Below are 18158 nucleotides of genomic sequence, written 5' to 3'. Positions count from 1 at the left end.
AGGAATACCTGGACTTGGTCTCAGGAATACCTGGACTTGGTCTGAATGGTACAATCAGCTACAAGTCTTTAAAAATGTGGGATTCGACTTTTATTAGGTCATTCTTTAACATTACACAGTTTATCTAAGCAGTGCAAATGACCATGAGTCAATCAAATCAAAGTGGGAGGTGGGGGGGGGGGAACAAAGGAAAGATATTTGCCACCAGGAGATGGTGCTGCTTCCCCTTCATCAGGAGTCACATACCTTCACTGTTGTTATGAAACAGCCGACTTCATTCCCTGTATTTTATATACCAAAATAAAAAAACATTACTCCAATGCTGTTATTTCTCTTTCCCCCCCTCCCAGCTACATTTACTTCACTTTAATGATGTGGGGTTTGAAATTATATAATGTGTGACTGTTCTTTGTTATGTATGTGGTTGTATTTTTGTATATGTTTGTATATATTTGTGAAATAAAAATGAAAAAATGTGCCGCGAGTTAAAAAGGAAACCAAAGCACTTCCATGTTCCATGTGTCTTTTAAGTCTTTAAAAACCTAATATAAAGCAATGAGATTACATTATTACTTTGATGTGTTTGAGAGCCACAGAGAATGAGAGGATTACAGTAATTATAGAAGCTTTTCCTCTATTGTATTGATATGAGGGGACCTTTGCCCCCAGCATGAGCGATTGCCTTGCTGTCTGCCACTGTCTGATCACAGGTCAAAGTCTGCTCCCCAGTGGCAGAGCCAGTAGGAGTACAGAGTGTTTTGTCCCTCACTGTCTCACTCTTCTCCCTCGCCTGAGGACTGCTTCCTCTGCTTGGATTGTCACCAGCTCATCACCATGCTGTTCCGGACTGTGCTTCTGCTCACCTTATGCGTGTCCACAGGCATGAGTGCCACTTTAGGCTTCTACCAGGCTCAAGCAAAGGAGGAGGAGGCTCCCACTGTGGAGACTATCACTCATGGGACTGTGGAAGCTGCCCCTGTAAGCACAGCTGAAGAACATGTTGTTCCTGCAGATCCAAAAGAAGATGATCCACCTGGGGATGAGGAACATGTCGCTCCTTCAGATCCCAAAGAAGATGATCCACCTGCGAATGAGGAACATGTAGCTCCTGCAGATCCCAAAGCAGATGATCCACCTGCTGAGGAGGAACATGTCGCTCCTGCAGATCCCAAAGAAAATGATCCACCTGCTGAGGAGGAACATGTCGCTCCTGCAGATCCCCAAGCAGATGATCCACCTGCTGAGGAGGAACATGTCGCTCCTGCAGATCCAAAAGACGATGATCCACCTGCTGAGGAGGAACATGTCGCTCCTTCCGATCCCCAAGCAGAAGATCCACCTGCGAATGAGGAAGATGTAGCTCTGGTAGATCCCAAAGAAGAGGATCCATTTGCAGCTGAGGAACCTGAAGCAAATACCATTGTTGGGGACAATCAAGTGGCTGATGTACTTGAAGTCGACAACGTAGCAGCTGGTGAACCAGAAGAGGATGTGCCTGTAGCAGAAGAGCCAGAGACACGCAGTGATGACGCTGCTGGAGACGCCCCTGCTCTGGAAGATCTTACTGAAGCTGAAGGTGAAGCAGTCACCCAGGAGCAACCTGAGGCAGAGGAGGACAACGACATCAAACCAGTCCAGACAGAGCAGTCCCAGGACGAGCCCGAAGCAGCAGAAGAAGAAGAAGAAGAAAACAGCTGGAGCTTCTACTCAATTCGAAATAGTTTCCAGTCTATGCACGGATACTACAACTCCCTGGTGGAGCTTGTGGGGGGACGCGATGGTGTGTGTCAGTACCGCTGCAAATATGGTAAGAAGGAAGTCTTGAATACTGTCATTTTTACATTACATGTTACTTGTTAGACGCTTTTATCCAAAGCGACTTACAGTACATACTCAATACTGTGGCCAATCCCCACAGGAGCAATTTGAGGTGAAGTGTCTTGCCCAGGGTCACAATGACATGCTGATTGCAGTGGGGTTTGAATCTGTGACCACCTGATCCGAAAATCAACACACAACCCACTGCACCACACGCCTCCTCATTTATAAAAACAAGTATTTTAGTGGCCTGCAAATGGGCCTCAGAGAGAGCTAGTCATGGTTGTTGTTTCTGTTTTCAAATGATCCAAAACAAATATTTTAAACGACTTTCAAATGATTATTATGTTGTCCACATCCCATAATCCTTCTGTTGCTGCGTATTTGTAATCTCAGCACACTTTAAGTGTCAGATCAATCACTCTGCTGTCTGATATCAGCTTCCTATTTACAACATGCTAGGCCTGCAGGCTGCTGATAGGCTGAATACATCCTGGTTATCAGTCTGAGAGGTAGATGTACAGACCCACAATCAATACAGATGTTCTCAAACAAAAGTGACATCTTATCTGTGAAACTACGCACACTCAGTAATAGAGATATAGTGTGGATTCTTGAGTACTTGACGGCATTAGTGGTTGATGTACCTTTTCTTTAGTTTGAACATTAAATGGTTCTTCTGTTTTTTCGTAGGAGAAATTCCTAAACCTCGCCCCGGCTACCAGCTCCCAGAGCCCAACGGCTGCAGCTCCTCTCTGGTTGGATTCCAGGTGAATGACGCAGTAGGTGGCCTGTTCATAGCACCAACAGCCCAAACATACATCATAACACTTCACACTCAAAAGGACCATTTGTGTATCAATTACCCACCCTGTGTTACTTTCAACTTTGAATGAAAAGTAACCCTATGCCTGCATGTAAGAATAATACTGTAAGAATACTCAAAATGGAGAAGGGTTAGGGTTAGGGTTAGCCTTGATAATTTATTATAACTTTTTCTCCTGTTCACTTATTCTCAAACACATGCATTTTTGCTTAAACCTTACTATTATTATACGTATGCAGCAGTGGCAGGAAACTTAGGTTTTTCGAAAACCTTTCTCCGTATATTTTAATCTTCTTTCTTCACCGCGGTGGCATGCGAGACATTTCTTCAAAAGTAACACAGATGAGTCATTGTAGTTTTAATTTTTAAGATAAAGTAGCCTATAACTTTAAACTCATAATGTAGCTAACAACACATGCTGTAGATGCTAGCCTCTGTATTAGTAAACTGCACTGACATAATAAAGTGTTCCCTTTTACAGCTTGACCTGGGGATCCCTGCTATGACAAACTGCTGTGACATGCTGGACATGTGCTACGACACTTGCGGCGTAAGCAAGAACGCATGTGATTCCGAATTTCGCCTGTGTGTGCATGGCATCTGCTCCGACCTAAGGAAGAGTCTGGGCTTTGTGTCCAAGGTGAAAGGTGAGATAACTGCAGATACAGTATTTACACAAATGAATATGACCACCAGGGAACCTCTCATGTAAACTGTGAGATATCAAAAAGGAAATTAAACCCATTCCTCCTCCTTTTGTCTAATTCTCTGTCTTTTCTCCTCTAGCCTGTGAATCGATGGCAGACGCCCTGCACAGCACGGTGGGGACTCTGGGATGCAGGCCTTACATGAACGGCCAGAGGGCGGCGTGTGTCTGCGAGGGAGATCAGAGGGATGAACTGTGACACAGAACACTGTGGACAAAACCCCTGGATGTTTTCATGGACGAATAACTGAGTCACATATTATACTGTGTATTTATAAGCTTCTTTTTGTCAAAGAAAAGATACTTCTCAACATCCACAGCCTGGGACTTCAAAAAAGGAAAAACAGACAAATGGAGAATGCAAATTAACAGTTTTTTTACAGGTTTTATTCATAAGCAGTACTGACATATATTAGGTGTCTGGATATGACTTTCCAAATCGTAATTAACTGCGTATGCATATTACTCTCCATACTCCATTTCAAATTAGGCCATTTTTAGGCCTCTATGACTCCATTACCATAAATTACTATGATGACTCCAAACAAAGTGCCTGATGGGAAGGATATTGTAGTTGGATTAATTTCCTCTAGATGGAGAGACACAATTTATCAACTATGACGCTATGTTGCGTGATGCTATTTATCAAGGTAGTCTGCTTAGAGCTTAAGTCAGTGTCAAATGAATGTGATGCCTATTACAGCTGGTGTTTTTTTAATTTAAGTTATTTGCTAGTGTTTTGTTTGTTTTTATTAATGAATACATGACTAATTGCAGTTCAAATGACGTGATTAACTCTGGATTAATTGTCAGTGACGAAGCGTATGCATCATTTTCAGGCTCGGCACACTGATATCTCTTTCCCACAGCACTGGCATGCAAATGAGCAAATGAGAATACATCTATCGGAGTTCATGTATTTTTTTAAGTCAGTGATGGTGTGAAATATAAACAACTTCTATAAATCTACACATTCCTTAAACTGTAATCAAGCCTGAGAAATGCCTCAAAGTGTGACCTAGAAAAACATCATTCATGCTGCAGTTGTTACAAATCAAATGTGGCCCCTTTTCTACATTTATATTAGAATGAGTTCTAATAGAAATGTCATTCACTTGTGGCAAAGTGGCAGTGACACACCACAAACTTGGTTGTATTGTAATACACAGAATCTAAAGCAATGTAACTGACACTGGAACTAGGGATAAACTAGAGTGTATATACTGTACATCTGCATGTATACGATGTATATGTGTATTTAAATAAATAAACTGAAATGGTCAGTTCATCTGCTTTAAAGTTAATGTGACTCTGCATGGTGTTGTTTCTGACTGTGTGTGTTGATGGTGATATGTTAGCATCACAGATCAGGCAGGATGAAGATGGGGCCTCCACTCAGTGTGTGTTTCTCCTGAGGTTTGGTCCGAGCCTGGCGGCGGACACGCCCCCGGCAATGCTGAGAGCAGTGGGAGTCCCCCGCCCCGCATACCAACACCTGGCAGTGGAGGAACACTTGCTGCAAACACAGGAGACAAGCTAGTTCTGAATACGCTTAGAGAAGAACAATCAGTCAGTGAAAACAGTCCTTAAAGTATAGTGCTACACAGGCATAATACCACACCTACATGCCAGCTGGCTCCCAGCATGCTTCTTTTTTTTACTCACTTTGTTGTCCTTGCCAACAAACTTGAAGACGGGGACCTGGTAGTGCTTAGAGAGCTGGTCCTTTGATGAGTACTGTGTCACAGTTTCATCAGAGATACACCTGATTAAGAGAGGGAACAATATTGAAGCACTGTTGTATTTTTTATATCACCAAAATAGCCGTGCTCTAATGGACTATAGAGTAGCGGTGGAGATTTGGTGTTCCCCGCATAATAAGGCTGTTTTGGCTTTCCCATTTTCCACTCGAAATAATATTTAGTTGCTTTCCACATTAATCAGAGTAAGGGGCCAGTGGCAGTTTTCATTTGACATTTCCTTGTGTGGTGGATTCTCCCTGTCCTATAACTGTTGAGCAGCGGATGGTAGCGCTTTGTGGAAACAAAGCAGCTCGTCCTGTTTACGTTTATTATAAGGGCCATAAAGGTTGCAGGCCCAAATGCATTTCTCATATTAATAGGACAATATAAAACCGAGGGAATATTGCAGTTTTCATTGTGTGCTTGAGCTTTTTAAAGGGTCAGTACACCCACATTACTTACATTACTTTTAGTCTGGTGACAATTGTTCATAGCTGTACCTCTTGGTAAATATCACAGCCTTTTCCTTTGGCTTTTCTGATTATATAGTGTTGATTCTCCATCAATAATGCTTTTATTTCTGGTCAGCCACAGTGGGTTTAATCCTATAGTTAATATAAACAAACCTGTTTTGTATTTTTTAAGGATTTTTTTTTCTTGGAACACATACCCGATACATGCAAAATGTAAATGTAATTTTGAGTTTGGTCTAGCTTTAATCCTTTATTATTATTTTTTAGCATTACAGTAGCTAAACAGAAACATTTTCTTTAAAAAAGTAGCAGCAGTTCTAGCTTTTATATATACAGTGTATGGTTCTAGCTCTACACCTCTGCAATAAGTGTACAACATCAACGTCCACAATATTTACCCGTCTTTGATGAGGTAATACTTGAGGGCCTGGTCAGCGTTTGGCCCTGGTGTGGCGAAGCAGCTCTCCACCAGTGCAGAGAGGCCCTCCACTCTCTCCCTCGGCTCCACCCCGAAGAACAGGGAGTCGTGCAGGCGGAGCTGGGGCGGGGTTTGGTAGGGCTCCGAGAACTCTGCGCTCTTGAAGAGCTCCAGGGAGAAGGGGAAGACTCCCTTGCTGTGGCCTGCCAGCTCCAGGGCCGAGCTGCGCTGACTGGCCTGGTATCCGTCCGACACTTGGTATTCCCTCGGGAACTCGCAGGTGACCGGGAGCACTAACTTGCTGGTGCGGACGATCAAGTCCATGCTGCTGCCTGGGCTGTTCCTCGGGAGGCCCGTCACCAGGTTGGTCCCCACAATCTTGTCATCTGTCACCTGGGGGTCAACGTTCAGTTTACAAGTGTTTTAATAGCTTTTTCAGTTTGTGACAACCTCACACAAATCCCATTTAAGGCACAGCACTTTAACATTGTTATAAGAATAAACCCTGAGCCCATTCAGTCTAAAACATTTCATCACAAGGCCTCTGACCTCCACCACCGTGCCGCAGGTCTTGAGGCTGAAGCTGAGGTTTATGTGGGTGCCATTGGAGACACCTCGACAAGACGAGTTGGACAGGGTGAGCTCCAGGCCTTCGACCAGGTCCTTAGGAACTGACACAACTATAGAGCCGGAATCACACTGGACTGGCACTGCAGGAAACAAAGTTCAAGGTTCAAGGTTCTTTATTGTCAAACTAACATAGCTACAGAGTAATTATGTCGTTGAAAATCTTAGGTCACAGGCCAAAACAAACAAAGAGAAAGATATGACGCTATTATGGTCCAATAAAATGGCAAAAACGCATGGATACAACAACAAAGGGATTAAAATAATCAATACAATATTTCTGTAAGCCATGTACATGAAAACACGAAGAGAGATAGATTATTGAGAAATTATTGTACATTGATAATGAAAATAATAATTGCTTGCAACCGTAAATTGAACAAAATGTGATCTGAGGGTGTCACCTTTGAGAGATGTTACACTACTTTTAAACATATATATTTATAATAAGCTGTTATTGTTTAATCAGTAAAAAAAAAACAGATAAAGCCATATTAAAAATGACAATTACCTGTCTTGTGCTATCATAAAAGACACTGAAATAAATTGGTATAAAACAACATAATATTGGCAGAATAGTTTCATTTCTCAGTAAAAAAGGTCTGTGGATTATTATTCACTGGTTATATAGTTAAGAACCCTTTCCTGACAGATATATAACCCTGCACTGAAATGTTAGAAGTTCGGTTAAAGCCTGAGGAAATTCATTTTTTCCAAACCTGTACTGTACTTTCTAGAACATCTGTCAGATTACTGTGAGACATGTACTGTATGGCACATATTCATTCTTTCAGAACACACAAGACACATTTATCTTACTAACTGTTTCTATCCGGGTCTGTAGACTTCTCCTAAAATCACTAAAAGTTACTTAAGATTTCAGATAACCTGCTGTAATACAAAATGGTCTCAAATTATATAATCACATGGTTTCATGTTCATATCTATTACAAATAAAACCCTATTCCCCTGCAGTGTCTCCCCTGAATACAAGTGTGCATATCTGCTTGTCTTGCTGTCTGATTGGTTATGTAACTCTGCATGCACGTTTGCACACACACACACACACACCCTGACATGTGCGTTTATCCTCCCCCAGCTCCAGCCCTCTGGGACAATGGCACTGATAGGAGTCCAGCAGTGAGGAGCAGCCATGGCTGCAGCCTCCATTGTTAACATGACAGCCGGCTATCTCTGCATGAAGAAAAAAAAGATGAATAACAGTGTGTGGTTCCCATCTCTCCATACTTTAGTGACTGGTGTGTCATATTATACACTTCAAAACCTGGATGTACCTCTGCAGCTGTGTCCGTCCTTGTCCAGCACACGGCCCGGCACACACTCACAGCGTCTGGAGCCTTTGGTGTTCACACACACCTCTGCACAGCCACCGTTGCCCTTCTCACACTCATTTACATCTATAAAATGAACACACACCACTGCTGGGTCAGGTATTATTATCACATGAGTCCTGTTTTAATCGACTGAGAACCAGATGGGTGGGGTTTATCACCTTGAGGTAATTCACTTAGTGTTCCTGGGAGAAAGATGATAAACCAACTTTAAAGGAGTTTAAAAAGTGAGATGAAACTGTAAGCCTGAGAGACTGGTAAGGAAATAATGATGGGTGAAATAAAATGTGGGAGTGCAAGGGAGTAGGAGAACACACACACACACACACACACACACACACACACACACACACACACACACACACACACACACACACACACACACACACACACACACACACACACACACACACACACACACACACACACACACACACACACACACACACACACACACACACACACACACACACACACACACACACACACACACACCACATTGAAGATATATATATATATATGGAAACTAGATAGAATGACTGGGACAGCAGTGACATGGACATGGACGTGTTTCCCAACCACGGGTACTTAAATCCAGGGGTTACGTGAAAAGATTGTCAAGTAGCTTATGTAATAAAACAGAAATGGATTTTAAACGTCAGCGAGCAGAGAAGTTAAATAAGCTAGCTAAAAGCAACTGGTAAATGTCAAAATGAAGAGCTAAAAGCATGGATAGATGGTTGAAAAGAGAATACAAATGAATAAGCTGTTAAAGGAGTTATCCAAAGGTTATGGATAAAACTGTGTTAAGTGTTGCTGGTTTAAATGTCAAGAAAATGGAGTGAATTTAATGGAGTTTGCTCAGCTGAACATAATTCCTTCCACTGATGAAGACATGCATAAAAAGATTTACTGAAAGCTATATGTACATTTTTCTATTTATATGACTATATGACTTACTGTTGGCATAGTCTGGGTGGGTGTTAAACTGCATTTCATTATACAGGAACTGCTGGTGCAATGACATCAAAGCAGTAGACCTTTAGTCATATTTGATTTTGTAAAACTACCCTTTAATGTCAAGGATGAACTTTCACTCTAAATTAATTTAAATGATATCCCTCTCAACATGGTGAGTCGGAGGACCAAGTGGTTAACATCTCAATCTCATTCTTAAAGAACTATGGCTACACCACTTTAATCATTCATGGTGTGTTTTGATGTCTCTGATGGTTCTATCTTATCCCATTAAGTCAAGTAAACATGGAAGTTTGAATAAAAATAGCATAAAAACAACTTATGTCAAAACAATGTTGTTTTTTTCTCTTGTTATTGTCATCCAGGAACCATTTCCAGCCTATCTGTCTTCCATGTCTCTCACACAACTTATCTTCCCCCTCCCTTCCTCCCTTCCTCCCCTCTCCGTCCGTCTCACCCAGGCATGTCTGTCTGTCCGGTCCCAGGACAAATCCAGGTGTACAGAGACAGTCAGACTGGGGACATGTGGGACCTACACAGTCCACCTCATCACAGATGTCATAGAAATCTGTGCAACACAAAATAATATCTATTAACACAACAATAGACAAGAAAATGGAAAGTAAGTCTGGTTATTGGATAAGAAAATGACTGTTTGCATATCACACATAATGCTCACTCACGGCCACAGTAAACTTGGAAGCAGACAGAGGGTCTGGGCAGGCGATATACAAAGTACCCTCCGCTGCAGGCCTTCACGTCCACACTGGCATTCCACTGGCAGCAGTTGTCGTTGAAGCTGGCACACACAGGCAGGGTGACGATGCCCTCCTGGGGTTGTGGGTGGCTGCCGTTGAGCCAGATGGGAGCGTGTGTGGCGCAGTGATTCTCAGAGATGCAGAAGGTGGGCATGGCGTCCCCGGCCATGCCCGTGAAGCGGTACCATTCTCCAGACACGTGGCTGTCACACAGGGGCCCGCTGGAGGACTGGTTGACGTGGTAGTCTGTGTTCCTCCACGGTTCATTCAGGCTGATGTAGGCAGAGCAGGGGTCCAGGGCTGAGGTGGCAAAGATGAACAAGACTTAGTTGTACGCGAGGGGGAAAAAAATATGGATTTGATGTAAATGTGTGTTTTAAGAGAATGAGGATGAGCCAGAGACGAGGGTTGGAAAACATTAAGAGTCACTACTCGTGAGTATTTCCATTTTAAGCTAGTCTATATTTATTGTCTATCAAATATCAAAGCTTACTCAGTTTTTCAGTTTAAGGCCATACATATAAAACATATATTTTGATGCCTTCAAATGGGTTAAGTAATCCACTAGTTTAGTATATGGGTTATATAATTAGCTGCTTACATGTTAATGCTAAAATGACCCATTAACATCAATATACTGTACAGTAAAGCAGGGCTCGACATTATAAATGGCCCGCTGGCCCGGAAGCACTATTTAGACACCCCTGTTCAGCATAACGTAGGGGAGACCAGGGACAGTTGTATCATCTCACAATGTCGCTTGGGGCCCCAAGTTGGCCACTGAGTAAAGGCTACATTCTAGCGTAGACTATAACAACTTTTAGTTTTGATACTGTAATACTACTTTAACTAAACAAGTTTTGTGAATGCAATGCTAAATTCTAAACTCTATTACTTTATTCGTGTACGTCCATACAGATATATTTCTATTACTGTTGTAGGTTTGGGGGTTTCTGGTTACACGTCAATAAAATGGATGAAATTAAAGTGTTGGTGGTAAATGTTACATTAAAAAAAGGCAATACAAAAATGGCATTCTAGGGTTAAATATGTCCCAAACACAAACATCCCTGTTGTAATCTGATCAGACACCTTAGTTTAAAGTCCTCCTCTCTATTATTGCTGATGTAATTTTGTTGAAGTGACCCTTAAGAAAGGTTAAAATCACAGCACTGCATCCAATCTATACTGATCACTGCAGCAAACCTGTAACCATGAAGCAGACCTTTGAACCGTCAAGATAAACTGTAACACAGGGTCTATTCAAACTGAACTGGAAGTAAACAAGGTATCCACATAACTCTTTATCCAGTCCTGTCAGTGCTGACTTTCTTCACTAAAGCCAGCTTTGCAGAATCCGAACAACAACTGAATGAGCAGAGTAAACTAGTGCAGCAAAAACAATCAATAGTCTCTCCCTGGCTCTCTTAATTCCCTCTCAACAGAGTAATTAAGATGAAGACATAAAACAAACAGAAAAGAACAAGAAGATGTGAGGCTAAAGTGGGCAAGAGAGAGGGAGAGAGAACATGTTACTCACTGAGAATCTGCAGGGTGAAGAAACAGCGGGAGGCAGTAGAGTATCTTTAGTGACAGGCAGGAGCCAGAATATATGACAGCTGACAACTAGCACATAACACTTTACTGGAGCACTAACCACCACTGTAACCAAACTCTAGGCTTTCCAATTTAGTTGGATTGCTTTGGATTGCTACATAAAATATCCATGTTTATGCTTTCCTGTACCTTGTTTGAAAAGTGCTTTATGTGGGACATCATAAAAGTTGACTAGAGGTTTACAGTAACCCTTTCTTATATGTGCTTTCACATTAACCGACTTGCAGTTTAGTTCCTAGAAGCTATAAAGAAATATTTTTGTGAGACACATTTTTCAACCACAAATAATGTCACCACACATCATTTTGACCCTCCATCGACTAATGGACATAGCGTTGTGTCACTACTTGCTGCTCCAATGCAAGCAGAGGGATCCATCCACAGGCCGGGGCTCACTGACAGCATAAACGACCAGTTTTGGAGACTTACGACTGACCAACTGTGTTCCAGCACGAGGAGCCCACAAAGGGCAGTGGACAGAGCTGACTCGGGTGTATGCTAATGGGGGTGTTAAATCTTACATCCAGATGGAGCTTGAATAACTTACTATGGCTATTAAGAGAACATGGAGGCCAGCCTGACCTTAGTCATACGCCTTCTTTTCCGCACAGATGAAGACTTAGAGCCGACAGTGTCCTTATTGTTCTAATATAATTTGTTAAAGGATGAAGCTGGAGATATTCTATAATTGTTCTGTCTACAAATATAATGGGAAGACTTGGACAACATTTTAACCCGTAACACTTTAATTCCATGTATTGACTAAGCCTGTTATGTTTTATTCCTCTGTGTTCTCCCCCAGTTTGTTAAAAAACAATTTAAAACACATACATGAGCTACACAGGACACTGGACAACACCTTCATTCTTAAATAGAAAATCCACATTCCCAAGACTCCTGCTGTAAATACTCAATAGAGCACTAAATAATATGTGTTAATCCACTTCTGAAAGTAGTCCCAGATAAAAACAATAGTAGCCCTGGTTTGAGTAACATTTGCTAAAAGCTGCAATGCTGACCTGTTATAGGATATTACCTTGTTTTTTATATTTTCATTAAAGTATATTTGTGACTACTAGCACTTTCTAAGTCTTGCAACTTCAGTAGGAATAAATAGGTTTGGGTTGAGTGTCGTGAAGTTCCAAAGTATTGGATGATGTACTAACACATTGTTGGTTGGTTTTGGTCTTTTTAAGGGTTTTGTTGAAAATAAGAATGTATATATAAAGAGAATATGCAAGTCTTATCATTTAATCCATTGGGGAAAAGACCATATTTTCCAAAATAAACTAATTTTGGTAAAACAAATTGAATATTATATTTGAAGATACCTGTTGTTTTGTGAGCAAATAAGAAATGTTACACTCACCTACACCTGCAACGGCAACAACCTCCAGCAGCAGACTGGTAAGCAACCATAAAACCATGATGCGCTTTTTAAATGTTTGCTGAATGATAGTTTGAGTATGCATGTCTGTGTAGCTTTATTGGTTCATCCTCTTATTATAGGCACCTCCTATCTGCATGTGTCATTTTGTCAGTCTGTCTCACCTTGACCTCTTGACCTTTAAATCCAGTGACAGGACCATCCTCCCATTGTTTGACACTATACAGTCCTCACATTCTCCTCCCTCCCTCCTTGCACACATGACCTTAAACTACACCAAACATAATCACTTTTTATTTGTTGCTGTCATGCTGTGAAAAAGTGAGATAGTGACTTTTAAACATGTCTTCATATCTTTTCTGACTCATCCATCCTGATTTAAAGGACGTGGAAGAACGAGCAATGATCTAATCTGCAGGAGCATTAAACCAATTTGATTGATCTGTTTAGTGTCATGCTGAGGCGTCTTTCACTTGAAGGCGATGGCAAGGTTTGCACACTCAGGATTCAGAACAGAGTAGTCTGAGGACACCCTGTGCCAGTAGACTGAATATGTTCTCATTTAGCTTATTACTTGACTACTAGTACTGGCCAGAAAATGACTAAAGCTTGGCCCTTTCCATTAAGAGTCATTTGTCTTATATGTAATCAAATCAATGGGGACATTAATCCAGGAGGCTGTTGGAGGGAATAAAGTGGAACTCACTGTACTTTTTATGTGATTAAATAATTTGGTTTTCTAAATATACTGACAATGTTTAGGTTTCTTGTAGTGATGTGTTGCAGTATCAGCGTTTTTTGTAGCCACTAGAGGCAAGGCATGTGGATGTCAATGTAAACGGTCATTTTGGACCACACTGAAATATGTTAAATCTGAATGGATTCTTTTTGTACATTTGTAAACACATATCATGGTCCACAAAGGCTGAAGCCTGTTACTTTGTTGACCTTTACCTTGCCTCTGGTGCCACCAATAAGGGAACCTTTTGGGCTTTAAGAGAAATGTCCAGTATTTAACAGAGAGTCATTCAAAATGTGCCGTTTAGTTTTTGATGTTATTATGTCTATACTTTATTCCATCGTTTTAAATATTGTAATGCCTAAACACACTGCTGCTCTTGTAACACAAGAATTTCCCGTTTTTGGATCAATAAAGTATCTATCTATCTATCATCTATTTAATTTGGTGGTTGTTCAAGTTGCCCTTAGGACAATTATGAAAACCTTGCCGATTCCCCAACCTTTCATCAAGCACCACGATCAGTCAAAATGGATGGCAAGATGGCAAAATTGGTAAAGATTTTACAAGGTATACATTAGCATGAATGATAGCATGTTGACATTAGCATTTAGCTATAGCATGTGCATACAAACTAGTAATGAAAAAAGCATTATTTAAAATGATATTTACCTTTTACTTTACGTTTAGAAGGATCTTAAATCTTCTTTCTCTTTCAATTCTTTTCCTAAAGTTTTATAAGTTTCTATTTTCTAGTAACTGTGCGTCACTTACCTATTGTATACAAACAGTGTATTCTCTCAGGTCTATCTCTTAGGATGTCCTGTAGAGGAAGAGCTGGAGGCCAAGGAGATCCGGAGATGGTGGTCAAGACCTTGAGAAGCTGCTTCATGTTAATTCCTCAAATATGACCATTAATCACTTCCAGTGAGAACACCAAAAACGTCAACTGGACCACCGTCTCCAAAAACTGGATAAGGATTTTATTGATAATTGAATTACATTTCTCTTTTATACATATTTCATAAATGATACAGGATTTTACATTTTTCTTTTTTGCCAACATTACAGCATCATGTCAACAGAAGAAAAACAGACAAGAAAAACGAAATAAAATTAGAGGTCAGAATGGAGTACAAGTTCATTTCAATCCCATATTCTGCGTCACTCTATAGGCATTTTAAAACATCTTATTGTAAGTGCAGACAAACAAGATATTCAAAACATAACACACTTTGAAAACATAGAATAATAATGTCGCTTTGGAGGAAAAAAGGCTGAGGGTGGATGAAAATGACGGGAGAGAGGGACGAGAATGGGAGGTGATCCCCGAAAAGCCTGACACTTTCTTTGGACTTAAATCCAGGACGTTAGTAACCGAGGTCATGAGGTCTCCTCCTTTACAGGTGCATCGAGGATGGAGGGTGTTTTATCCTTCCATTTGGGGAGTATTAATGCACTCTGAGGGAGGGGTTTATGGGAGTAAATAAGGTGAGGATGGGAGTGGGGTTTGAGCAGTTGGTTGGCTGGGATTTAAGTCAGATTTGGCAGGGCATTTCTAAAGTCGCAGCCCTGTCCACTGCCCTTTATATCTAGGAATCTCTACAAACAACGTTCTTAAATTATCTCTGCAGTTTATTTTTTTTGTTGATAAATCGTCTTTTTTATTTTCACATAATTTCCCATGTAAACATACATTCATGCAACACCCTCTTTATAATAAAGTTTCCCTATATTTGATATATTTAGCTTTTTAAAAAAGAAATGAGAAAAAAACAAGGCAATAAACGGTGGATGGCGTGATCAAAAGAGGAGGTGATGATGGAGAGTTGTGTGGAAACCGCAGAGGGGAGGATCGGACTGCAGACAGCGGCTCTCACCTGCCACAGCACATCTCCAAGGAAACACCAACGTCACTGTGTGTGTGTGTGTGTGAGTGTGAGTGTGTGTGTGTAATGGCTGCGATGAAGTGGGATGAGGGCGGAATTTATTTTCTACCAGTCAGTGATTAGAGGCAAAGGATTCATGAATGATCTAAACTTTGCCCACAATGCACCAACTTGTCAAGACGTGTATTAAACCAACACATGCATTCACAGGCGCACAATAAAGTTGATTTCCACTCTCAAAAATGTAAATGTAACCCTTCCTTTAAATAAAGGTGCATTCCAAATAAAAGATTGACTTTCTCAATGATCATATCATTGCTTTTCTACAGATAACTTAATTATTATCTACCTTTTAAATTATTAGTCCTCCAAGAGGCACCAATTTCCTTGGAGATAAAACACACATACACACACTAACAGATTTGACCAACTCCTGCCTTGAGATCTGCATGAATAACTTCTGATTTGACCTAAAATCATGCATTTTAATACAAAATCTGCAGTTAAACATGGATCTCTGCAGTAGGATTCAGCCGACTGTCCACACACATGCAGGATGTTCATGTTCAGGGGATGCCAAGTCATTGCTTTTCTGCAGAGGCCATCTACAGCAGTTATGGGTGAAGTCTTCAGAACAGAAAGCTAAGTAGAGCCAAACAACGGTTTATTCAGTGACTATCCCAAAATGGAAAAAATGTAACATATGGCTTCTGATTCAACCTCAATCAGGGGGGGATGAGACTTCAGCTAGATGTGGCAAAGAAAAGTGTCCAATTAAGTACAAAATTGCAATGCTCCTACACATTCACACATTTCTACTGAGGGCATACCACAGCATGCAGTCTACCCTGCCTTGCCTTCGCGGGAGCAGGGGGTTACAGCAACAGTGGGAGGAGAAAACTCAAAAAAAGCCTCTGTGAATAAATACCATGACACTTTTTCTTTTGATTCAGCCTTCTGTTACTTTGTCTATAAGCTTTGTGAAGGAGAATCCTATACAAATCTTATGTTGAAAAGCACATCACATGCTGCTAAGCTAAAGGCCAGGTCACTGAATATCTGGAAATGGTCATTTTTCACCTCCAAGAACGAGACTTTGGATTGGAAAAGGAGAAATTATATATATGATATTGTGGGGAAAGGATTGCAGGCGGATTACTCCTGCTGTATAATGAGGCTTTACTCGTTTCTAAAGCCACACAGTTCATCAGATATATAAACATGCCTGTGGGTTTATCTGAGACAATGGTCACTGCACATTTTAACCCCTTCATTAAGCATTTCCGCAGCATTTTTTGTGTTCGTGAGATGATTATAGAGGTCAAGCATGGCATTATCCACATCGACATTCTGCGTTGCTCAAAATCAATTCCGATCAGTCATTTTCACCCTGATTTCAACATAGATTCCCCCCCTTTGGTGGCCATGCACAGGAGCCTTACGCCCAACCAGGACGTAGTTAGTGTGAAATACATTGTGTGTTTGTCAGGACAAGATATGAAATAGTTAGTCGTGAATGCATACTTTATACTGCTGTGTGTGTGTGTGTGTGTGCGTGCGCTGGACTGTTAGCAGAGGACCCTTCATGGCAGAAGATCTCCAGAGGATGTCAATTAGTTTCTGATGAAATGATGTTTGTAAGAGAGCTCCTCCCCCCACTGAAAAAAACTAGCCTCTGGTCATCTGTTTATTTGATTGTATACATATATATATTTATATTCTTTTCATAACAAATATACTATGGCTTTCAAAATAAAAAGTGCCAAAATATTTTTTTCGGAGTAAAAGAACACACAGTGATGTTGTTGTCGGTAGTACTCTCATACTTGCGCAGACCCGGGCCGCTACAGGATGTCAACAGGAAGAGGAAACGAGGCGTCATCATGCCTATATCCTGCGAGGAAAGGTCACACTGGGAGGGACAGCTGTCCGTCACCTGGAGAAGGCGGGGCCCAGGGAGGGAGAGGCAGCAGAGTTCAGCCACAGGAAGACGGAGGTCCCCTGGTGGTGCGACTGCAGTCAGGACTTCCTTGTAAACGTGTGGGATAGAGACTCCTGCCCCAACCAAGAGAAGGTGTGTGTGTCGACAGTTTGACTGCGAGAGGAAGCCGGATTAAGCGGGTGTGTCGACCCTCGAATCGGCCAGGGTCGGTGTCCCATTGTACCCTGAAAGTCCCCCACACACACACACACACACACTCACTCCACAATCAGCGCCCCTCTGTGTCTAGAGGTGTGATAATGAGTCCCGTTTGCCCCCTGAAGTTCCCTGCAGGCTGTCCCTCCGGAGACTTGAGGCGTATCCATAGTGCCCAGTTTTATTCCTTCATCATCGTTGTCCTTTTCATCATCCTCACCCTTCCTTCGGCTGGGAGAGTTTTTTCAAGTTCCCGGTACTCTCGCCATCCTATCTTCGAATTTTTTTTTTTAGCGGTTATCCTCTTGCAATTCCAACTGGAGTTTTCAGTCAGGAAAGAAAAAAAAGAAAAAAGAAGGAAAAAAAAAAAAAGGGGGAAAAACTAACTCACAGTCGAGAAAGGGATGGGGTTATTGGGTGTGGGAGGGATGGGGGAGGGAGGGAGGAGTTGGAGGAGAGAGTTTGGGGTAAATTGGGAGGGAGGAGGGTGTTGGACGGAAGAGAGAGGAGGAAAAGGAGGTTGCAGGAGTTGAGAGAGGAGGGAGTCACTCTTCCCATCAATCTTTACTGGAGGTGAGCTGCTGGACTGGGAGCTGGAGCTGGAGCGGGTCCCGAAGACGCTTCAGATCCAACTCCACCTGGGGGGGGGGGGGAGCCGAGGAGAGAAGAAATATGAGAAGGAAGTGTGTGG

General features: G+C 41.6%; 3 protein-coding genes across 4 annotated transcripts in view; 1 reads left to right on the top strand and 2 right to left on the bottom strand.

Annotated features, from left to right (window-relative positions):
- The first annotated feature begins 761 nt into the window (after positions 1-761).
- Positions 762-3667, top strand: pla2g12b (phospholipase A2, group XIIB). Its single transcript, XM_034151774.1, has 4 exons — positions 762-1807; positions 2512-2588; positions 3126-3291; positions 3431-3667. The coding sequence occupies exons 1-4, from the start codon at positions 835-837 to the stop codon at positions 3547-3549; spliced, it is 1335 nt and encodes a 444-aa protein (XP_034007665.1). The 5' UTR covers positions 762-834; the 3' UTR covers positions 3550-3667.
- A 48-nt stretch (positions 3668-3715) lies between these two features.
- On the bottom strand, positions 3716-12767 carry oit3 (oncoprotein induced transcript 3). Its single transcript, XM_034151773.1, has 9 exons — positions 12685-12767; positions 9624-9998; positions 9398-9508; positions 7906-8028; positions 7682-7804; positions 6533-6693; positions 5964-6376; positions 5016-5115; positions 3716-4866 (listed from the first exon to the last, which is right to left on the bottom strand). The coding sequence occupies exons 1-9, from the start codon at positions 12740-12742 to the stop codon at positions 4711-4713; spliced, it is 1620 nt and encodes a 539-aa protein (XP_034007664.1). The 5' UTR covers positions 12743-12767; the 3' UTR covers positions 3716-4710.
- Positions 12768-14396: 1629 nt separating this feature from the next.
- The window catches only part of mcu (mitochondrial calcium uniporter), a 60167-nt gene continuing 56405 nt past the window's right edge, over positions 14397-18158 (bottom strand). The window contains exon 9 of one of the 2 annotated variants that reach the window (XM_034152157.1): positions 14397-18105. In XM_034152157.1, the coding sequence (XP_034008048.1) occupies positions 18025-18105 (81 nt within the window). In that variant the 3' untranslated portion in view covers positions 14397-18024. The remainder of the gene's footprint in view (positions 18106-18158) is intronic. The other variant, XM_034152158.1, reaches the window with a different exon arrangement.

Source organism: Trematomus bernacchii, unplaced genomic scaffold (genome assembly GCF_902827165.1).
Source record: "Trematomus bernacchii unplaced genomic scaffold, fTreBer1.1, whole genome shotgun sequence".
NCBI lineage: Eukaryota > Metazoa > Chordata > Actinopteri > Perciformes > Nototheniidae > Trematomus > Trematomus bernacchii.
This window is presented reverse-complemented; position numbering and strand designations above follow the sequence as displayed.